This window comes from Malaclemys terrapin, chromosome 6, assembly GCF_027887155.1.
Source record: "Malaclemys terrapin pileata isolate rMalTer1 chromosome 6, rMalTer1.hap1, whole genome shotgun sequence".
NCBI classification, from domain to species: Eukaryota; Metazoa; Chordata; order Testudines; family Emydidae; genus Malaclemys; species Malaclemys terrapin.
Window position 1 is genome coordinate 42,606,523 of NC_071510.1, and position 9,332 is coordinate 42,615,854.

Genomic DNA, 9,332 nt, shown 5'->3' on the forward strand with positions numbered 1-9,332 from the left:
CTGACATTTACCTAACCTTTACCATTAAACCCCTTTCCCCTTGATTTAGATCACACCCTTCTGTGTAACTCCCATTGTTTCCACAGTACAGGCAGTGTGCATCGTATATGAAATCAGGGCTGCCATCCATCATGTCCTAGGGCTGAAGGGCGAAGGCCATGTAAAAGCAATTAGAAGGTTATTTCGTTCTGCTTCACAGAGTGTTTATTATTACCGCATAGAATCCTTTAAACACGCAGTTTCCTTTAAGCGCTCCTGAGAAGGGAGAAGACAGAGCTAGTAGAGATAACGCACAGTTCTGGGGACAGGGGCAGCGAAATGGTATTTGTTCAGGGCAGCGGGGTGGTGATGCACGTCAGGGCTCTGTGTTGTCGCGTGTACTTGCCTGGGAAGGTTGCATGTGCTGCTCCCACCCCTTGGAGCCCTGTGCACTTTTTGCCCTGCCCCTCCCTCGCTCGCTGCCCTGGCTAGTTCTGGCCCTGCACCCGCCTCACCGCGTGGATCTGCAGCTCCACCACCACCTTCAGCGGCATCCTGGGGGGATGCGGGCTGGTCTCCCCGCCTCCGTTCACAGGCCGGCCGCGCCCCCGGCCCCCGCTGTCCCGATCACCCCGCGACCACAGCTGTCCGGAAGGGGAAGCGTCGCGTTGCCGTGGAAACTCAAACGTTCCAACGTTCGCCTTCGGAACGCGGAGGCAGGCGGCGCGCGCCCTCTGGGGCCCGGGGAAGCGAGGCGCAAGCGAGGCTATAGCTAAGGCTCCCTGCGAACCGCGAGAAGGGGCGGGTTGGGGGAATGCTCCCCAAGCGACGCTTGAGGGCGGGATGCAGGCGTGCCATGGAGCCTGCCCAGAGCTTTGCATGTAACCACTGTGTGCAATCTACGTGCATGCGAGGAGGGGGCGGGGGTTGCGTGTAGGGCTGGACTACGTGTGTAACACGTCTATAACATTTGTAACACACGCATATATTGTGTGAGTTCTGTAGATGTGGCATGTGTGTAGTGTTACCATATCTGGTAACTAAAAAAAGAGGACCCTCCACGGCCCTGGCCCCGCCCATTTCCCCACCCCTTCCCCACCCTAACTCCGCCCCCTCCTCCCTCCCACTCCCAGCCAGGGGGAAAAGGCTGCCCCAGTGCTACCGGCTTCAGGGTTTGCCGGGCAGCCCCCAGACCCTGCGCCCCCAGCCAGTGCTTCCCCAGCGCAGCTGGAGCCCAGGAGGGAAGGCGCCCAGCCGGGGGCGCAGGGTCTGGAGGCTGCCTGGCAAACTGTGAAGCCGGTAGCGCTCGGGCTTTGGGCAGCCCCTATGCCTCCGGACCCTGCGCCCCCAGCCGGGCACTTCCCCTCCCGGGCTCCGGCGCCGCAGCGTCCGGAGGCACGGGGGCTGCCCGAAGCCGGTAGCGCTCGGGCAGCCCGGCTCTTAAACAGAGCCGAAGAAGAGCAGAGCCTCCAGCCGAGGCGGCTCTGCGTAACTGACACTGTGTAAGTTACACAGAGCCGAAGAGGAGCATGGCTCTGCTCCTCTTCGGCTCTGTGTAACTTACACAGTGTCAGTTACGCAGAGCCGCCGCGGCTGGAGGCTCTGCTCTTCTTCGGCTCTGTTTAAGAGCCGGGCTGCCCGAGCGCTACCGGCTTCGGGCAGCCCCCGTGCCTCCGGACGCTGCGGCGCCGGAGCCCGGGAGGGGAAGTGCCCGGCTGGGGGCGCAGGGTCTGGAGGCACGGGGGCTGCCCAAAGCAGGTAGCGCTCGGGCAGCCCGGCTCTTAAACAGAGCCGAAGAGTCGGGGAGGAGCAGAGCCGCCATTTTCCTGGACATGTTCGGCTTTTTGGCAATTCCCCCCGGACGGGGGTTTGACTGCCGAAAAGCCGGACATGTCCGGGAAAAAGAGGACGTATGGTAACCCTACATGTGTGATGTATGTGACATGCATGCATAAACACAAGGCTGTGTGCATATAGTCATAGAAATGTAGGGTTGGAAGGGACCTCATAAACCCATAGGATTCCACAGCCTCTTTCGGTAACCTATTCCAGCCCTTAACTAACTAGCCTTACAGTTTGACATTGTAATTCGAGTGTGTACAATTGTGTGAGTACATGATGCAATGGGTTTTATGTACAAAGTTGTGTGTATAATGCAATGTGTCTACGCAATGTTTAGTGTAGGGCTGTGGATATTAACATGTATGTATAACCATGTGACAGTTTCTCTTATAGAAAGTCCAAATTTTACTTCCTTCCTGCCCAACAACTTTCTGGAAATAGTCTCCCTTCCACTTGACCTTTTACTTGTGCAGCCTCCACCCAAAGCAGATTATTTGCTGTAAAGGGTAAGGCTAATGAGACAGGTAATTTGTAACATATTGAACTTTGGAAAAACAAACAGAAGTTTTTAATCTTTTTAAAAGTCTAAACTTTTGTCCACATATATTACAAAACTAGTTTGGTCTAAAAAGAAGTTACCAAATTGGTCAAGGGACCGTTGGTGATCCAAGCTGTAATTGCTAATGGTCTGAGCACAACTGTTTGGTCACATGGAGATGTTTTTTCTCCTAAACCCCAATCCTGCAAGCATGTACAGATGTGCATAGTTTTGCTCAGATGAGTAGACATCAGTGATACTATGCACACAAGTAAAGTTACACATGTGCTTAAGTGTTTGTGTAACCCACACACCCCCTCTGTGTGGTGCTCTGTTCCATCTAGTAGCACCGAGACCACTTAGAGAAAGACTGAGTCTGCTCTATGGCCTTAGCTAAGAGGCAGATTGCTTTTAATTCATGTGGTAGAAACTCGTGCATTTAGCTCCAGAGATCCCAGATTCAATCCTACCCACCAGTGTTCCATTTGCAGGATTGGGGATTTTGTTTCCCACTTCTAAATCTCATTAAAATACAATACTTGACTAATATCACTTTCTAATTTTGTGGCAAGTACAGCAATTGCTTACTAAGAGGTTACATAATTGTGAAGAGGAGTGGGGGTGGGAACAGGATCCCACAGACAATCATTCTATTAAGATATGATCCAGCCCATGAAAAACGTTGGAGAGTCCCTGGTCTAAAAACTTGTGATTTGTTTTATATATTAGTGAAAACTAGTGCATAAAACTACTTAATGGGTAGGCGAAAACTTTTTAATGATCTGATTGCCACGTCACCAGAGAGCTGAAGAGTTTGTGGAGGGCTAAACAGGTGTGGGTGTGGGCCTGGAGGGGTGATTGGACTGGAGCCGGGGGCTGGACTGAAGGAGACTAGAGGGGGGTTGAGGGGGAGCTGGATCAGAACTTCAGGGAAGCTAGGCAGAAGCTGGAGGAGGCAGGGGCTAGATTGGGGCTGTGGGAGAGCTAGGGGGTGGATTTTGGAATCAGGAAGGGAGTTCCTATTTTATTCTTGTACCAGGGCCCACCAAGGCCTTGCTATGTGCTGAATTAAAAAGTCTCCCAGAATATCAAACTCAGTAAGAGGTCCTGTGGAGATGGTATGCTGAGTTCTCAGAGGCCATCAGAACAGAACCCAGGTAGTGTAGTCACAGCTCATAATAATACAACAGAGGGTCCTGAGGCACCTTTAAGATTAACAGAAGTATTGGGAGCATAAGCTTTCGTGGGTGAGAACCTCACTTCTTCAGATGCATCTGAAGAAGTGAGGTTCTCACCCACGAAAGCTTATGCTCCCAATACTTCTGTTAATCTTAAAGGTGCCACAGGACCCTCTGTTGCTTTTTACAGATTCAGCCTAACACGGCTACCCCTCTGATACTCATAATAATAGTTAAGGTTGCTCAACACTTTACATAAGACTCGGTTTTCAGTTCCGTATAACTTTGCCAAACTAACTGTTCAAGCTGAAATTTCCCATGCCTGATGTTTGCATCAAGCTAAATTTTGTTGAACAATTTCAGCAAAAGTAGCTGACACATTTCTCAAAATACGTTTAGGAGAAAATTAGGGCTGTCAAGCGATTTAAAAAAATTAGTCACAATTAATCATGAGAATATCGTGCAATAGAATTCCTTTTTAAAAATATTTTTTTATGTTTTCTGCATTTTCAAATATATTGATTTCAATTACAACACGGAATACAAAGTGTACAGTGCTCACTTTATTTTTGATTACAAGTATTTGCACTGTAAAAAAAACAGAAATAGTATTTTTCAATTCAGCTAATACAAGTACTGTACTGGAATCTCTTTATCATGAAAGTTGAACTTACAAATATAGAATTATGTAAAAAAAACTGCATTCAAAAATAAAACAATGTAAAATTTTAGAGTCTGCAAGTCCATTCAGTCCTATTTCTTGTTAAGCCAATCGCTCAGACAAACAATACTGCCCATATCTTGTTTAAAATGTCATCTGACAGTGAGAACAGGTGTTTTCATGGCACTGTTGTAGCTGGAATCGCAAGATGTTTACGTACCAGATGCACTAAAGATTCATATGTCCCTTCATGCTTCAACCACCATTCCAGGGAACAAGCGTCCATGCTGATGACGGGTTCTGCTCGATAAGAATCCAAAGCAGTGTGGACCGACATATGTTCATTTTCATTATCTGAGTCAGATGCCACCAGCACACAGTTCATTTTCTTTTTTGGTGGTTCGGGTTCTGTAGTTTCCCATTGGAGTGTTGCTCTTTTAAGACTTCTGAAAGCATGATCCACACCTCGTCCCTCTCAGATTTTGGAAGGCACTTCAGATTCTTAAACCTTGGGTCGAGTGCTGTAGCTATCTTTAGAAATCTCACATTGGTACCTCCTTTGTGTTTTGTGAAATCTGCAGTGAAAGTGTTCTTAAAATGAACAACATGTGCTGGGTCATCATCCAAGAGTGCTATAACATGAAATATATGGCAGAATGCGGGAAAAACAGAGCAGGGGACATACAATTCTCCCCCAAGGAGTTCAGTCGAAATTTAATTAACGCATTTTTTTTTAGTGAGCGTCATCAGCATGGAAGCATGTCCTCTGGAATGATGGCCGAAGCATGAAGGGGCATACGAATGTTTAGCATATCTGGCACGTAAATATCTTGCAATGCTGGCTACAAAAGTACCATGCAAATGTCTGTTCTCACTTTCTGGTGACATTGTAAATAAGAAGAGGGTAGCATTATCTCCTGTAAATGTAAACAAACCTGTTTGTCTTAGCAATTGGCTGAACAAGAAGTAGGACTGAGAGAACTTGTATCAGGGTGGATAAAAAAATCATTTTTTAAAGATTAAAAAAAATCAGATTTTTTTTTATTTAAATCGGATTTCTTTGATAAAGTGCTTTTTGAGGAGAAAACCTATCTAAAGATAGTTTTAATTAAGAAACGTTATAGCTCAAAGATCTCATCATAGAATAGGGATTATAAATTTTAATTCTATAGTATGAGACAATATATTCATGTTTAAGAAAAGTTTTGTAAATGAGTTCCAGTAGTTCATGGATTAGGGATCAAATTTTATGGGGTTCCAGGGGCTTCTGGATGGATTATTCAGGTTAATCTTTCTATCTACCCAATTGGACTCAGTGCTCATTCTAGAAAATACCATCGGAGGTGCTTAGTTTTGCAATTCTCAAACTGTGGATTTGTGTCTCCAGAGATAACATGCTTGTTAACAGCAAAAATAGTTTTACATAAATATATAGAGATGAGAAATAATAGACCTCAACTCTATTGTCCCTCTGCAAATTGTGTACACAAAGTCAGTCCCTTACCTCTCTCTAAAAGTGCAAAGTTTCAAAAAGTTAAATGAATAGAAGATGAATTGGGGCAGAATAGATCTAGACAAGGAGAAGAAGTTTGGAGATAAATGTGAGAAGGGTGGGACAGGCAGTAGAAAAAAAAAGTGAAACTGTTTGAGCAGCATATTCCAGAAGTCTTGAGGTCTGAGTGTAGCCTTCATTGATTTGAGATCTACCATACCATTCTCTCACTAGAAGGGAAAATCTACAATAGCAGCAGGCCATAAAAGAGACCTAGTTTGGGAATATTTTAATGAAGTTTCTCTATCTGTGGGTAAGACAGGCATGCGTGCAAAATGCAAACAGTGCAACAAAGAAATGCAAGGCCTGGTTGCCCAAATGAAACAACATCATGAGAAGTGTTCCTTCTCAGGAGGAAGCGGTGTTGAAGATGATGAAAGGAACATATCTGAACATGCAGGATCTTCAGGTTGGTAAACTTTTTTATTTCATACTTCTTTCTTAAGGACTGCCTGTCTTCCTTCTAGACTATTCTTGAATTCTCATGTTTGAGCAAAAAATATAGTTGTTACTCTATGGTATTATCATTTTAGATGCAGTTGTGAAAAAATAAATAGCTGAAATAGGCAGATCTTCCTTTTACAATTTCACCTTTCAAGTAGTACTGAGTGCCAGTGAATGCAATAAGTAATACTAAATGAGCAGTAGGGTAGTAATAATTACATAACTGCATTGACTTATTTTGTTTAGGAGAATCCATCCTCAACATACAGGACTCTGAAGACTATCCACCTTCAAGATAACTCTGAAACAAAAGAAAATGATGGTTATCTGCCAATGATAGTGTTTCAGTCACATCATGTATATCACATAGCCACAGTAGCAAAAAGAAAAAAAATTGCCATCATCCAGAAACAACCATAGATAAGTTTGTAATAAGAACCAGCAGATTACAAAAAGAGGTAACTGATGAAAAAATTGCCCCGTTTGTTTATGCAACACACTCTCCTTTCCGCATGATCAAGAACCCATACTTCATTAACATGGTTCAGTCATTAAGACCAGGATACAGTCCACCCAACAGAGCAGACATCGCAGACAAATTGCTGGATAAAGTGTATGAAAGAGAAATTGAGCAGTGTGCAAAAGGTCTAGAGGGTGAAATTGTTACCCCGAGACTTGATGGGTGGAGCAATGTCCACGATGATCCTGTTGTATGTGCTTGTGTGACTACAGAAACAATTGATACACAAGGAAATGCACATACAGCAGAATACTTACAAGAAGTAACAGTAAAAGCTATAACAAACTGAAAAAAAATTCTACCTAGTACACAGCTTGGTCACAGATAATGCTGCAAATGTATCTGTGACAGTCCACGCCCCTCCGGTGCAGGGCAGCAGGGCCTAGCAGCCAGAGTCTACAGAGCCACCCTCCGGTGCAGGCCAGTGGGGCCTACTGGCCAGAATCTATAAAGTTGGGGCACCTACTAAGGGGTGTGGTGACCCCAATGGAGGGGACCCACGCCCATCCAACTCCACTGGGCCCCAACCCAGGGCCCTAACAGCAGCATCACAGCTTGCCACTGACTCAGCAGGGGGGTTCTACCACAACACGCTGAGGTTTCCCAGATGGGAGGTACCACTTCACCACCCTCCCATGGTCACTTCCTACCAGAGTCTGCGTTGGGGTCTCCCATGAGATGTCGGGTTCTCTGTGGTCGGCAGGGCCAGTCTCCTGAATGGCTCCTCCAGTCGCCAGGCTGCAGCCGGGCCCAGGGCAGCTCTGATTCCCAGCACAGTCAGGGGCTGTGGCTGGCCCGCTGCAGATACTTCCCAGACAAGTCCTTCCCCTGCAGCCTCCAGCCCAGAATGAGCTGGGTTCTCTCCCTTTATACTGCTTGAGCATTTGGAGCTTGCCCAGTCTCGCCAGGGAGGCGGGACTTCCACTGTCAATAATATGGGCTTAACCCTGTTTCTGCTAGTGCAGGTAAGCAGACTCCATCACAGTATCCAAGATGAGAAGAAATTTAGAAGAGAGTCCCAAGCTAATAACATACAGTGCTCATTTGATGCACCTCCTACCAAAGACTTCAGTGTTCCAGAAATAAAGGCTAATGTTGTTAAAATTGCAAAATACTTCTGTAACAACCACTTTGCAGCAGCTGCTCTGAAAAAAGTGGGAGGAACCAAGCTAACTCTCCCACAAGACACGCCATGGAATTCAGTAGTGGACTGTTTTGAGCACTATATCAAGAACTGGCCTAATCTGATGACAGTTTGTGAACAAAATCGTGAAAAAATAGATGGCACTGTCACAGCCAAAGTTCTCAACATTGGGCTTAAGAGAAATGTTGAACACGTGCTGAGTACTCTGAAGCCTATTTCTGTAGCCTTGAAAAAAATGCAGGGAAACAGCTGTTTTATTGCTGAAACTGATGAAATTTGGAAGGAGCTGAGTGAGATCTTAAAAAGAGAAATATGCAATGACAGAGTTAAATTACAAGCATTAAAAAAACGAATGGGACAAGCACTATCTCCAGCTCATTTTCTTGCTAATATTCTCAATACTCGGTACCAGAGTCAAACCTTAGCTGCTGAAGAAGAGAAGTTGGCTATGACATGGAGATCCAGCAATCATCCCTCCATAATGCCAACTATAATAAACTTCAGAGCTAAGGGTGAACCATTCAAGAAATATATGTTTGCTGATGATGTTTTAAAGAAAGTCACACCAGTGAACTGGTGTAAGTTACTAAAACACTTGGATTCAGAGACTGTTGAAGTGATAATCTCACTTTTAACAGTAATAGCTTCTTCTGCTGGTGTAGAAAGAATATTTTCTTCCTTTGGACTAATTCATTCCTAATTGAGAAATCGTTTGGGACCTGAAAAACCAGGAAAGCTTGTTTTTCTTTTCCAGATTATGAACAAACAGGAAAATGAAGGTGAAGATGACTGAGTTAGCTGCAGAAGCCAATATTTTAAGTTTCTCATATTGACCTGGCTGACATAGTCGATTTAATTTTTTTTTAATATTTCATTTAACTATTTTAGTTAAAAACAATTTTAACAAACACAAACCTGATTTTAAAAAACTTGAATGTTTAACTAAATTCAAAAATTCATGTGCTTGTTTTGTTAAAGTATTACATGTTTGCTGTTGAAGAAAAAAAATCCAGAATACATAAAGTTGTTGTTTTAGTTAAATAAAACAATTTAAATGTCTGTCTGGTGATGTTCTCCTCCTAATACAGCATGGCAAGAAAATCCTCCAAACATTAATGATTAACCTGTTGAATTGGAGATAGTTCACCTCCTAATGACTTCATAAATATCTGCTTCAATTACCTTTGGTAAATGAAATAAACAAACAGCTCTTCACAAACTCCTTTTGTTTTTGGCAAGCCAATTCAATCCCATGGTCATATATCTGTATGGGGGGGGGGGGAAATCAGGGGTAGGAACAGTGGGGCAGAAAGCCTACAAGAGGGATAGGGCCGCTAGAGACAAGCTATGGGGCAGAGGGGAGACAAGCAGAGACAAGATGCAGTGGCAGAAGCTGTGGGGGTGGATAGTGCCCAGTGTGGGGAGCAGATACAGACTGTAGCGTCATAGGAGCAGAAATAGGCAGTGGGGGTGG

General features: G+C 44.7%; 2 protein-coding genes across 4 annotated transcripts in view; one reads left to right on the forward strand and one right to left on the reverse strand.

Moving 5' to 3' along the window:
• The window catches only part of SPATA6L (spermatogenesis associated 6 like), a 34,884-nt gene extending 34,124 nt beyond the window's left edge, over nt 1-760 (reverse strand). For all 3 annotated transcript variants that reach the window (XM_054031383.1, XM_054031381.1, XM_054031382.1), the window contains exon 1: nt 495-760. In XM_054031383.1, coding sequence (XP_053887358.1) covers nt 495-533 — 39 coding nt within the window. In that variant the 5' untranslated portion in view covers nt 534-760. The remainder of the gene's footprint in view (nt 1-494) is intronic.
• Nucleotides 761-817: 57 nt separating this feature from the next.
• Nucleotides 818-8,987, forward strand: LOC128839450 (uncharacterized). The gene is made up of 3 exons (XM_054032479.1): nt 818-860; nt 6,013-6,159; nt 6,441-8,987. Exon 3 carries the CDS (start codon nt 7,650-7,652, stop codon nt 8,556-8,558), a length of 909 nt encoding a protein of 302 aa, XP_053888454.1. The 5' UTR covers nt 818-860; nt 6,013-6,159; nt 6,441-7,649; the 3' UTR covers nt 8,559-8,987.
• Nucleotides 8,988-9,332: the final 345 nt, after the last annotated feature.

Excerpts from the sequence above, each read along its gene's own strand:
- LOC128839450 (XM_054032479.1), top strand. The coding sequence starts at position 7,650 with ATGGGCTTAACCCTGTTTCTGCTAGTGCAGGTAAGCAGACTCCATCAC.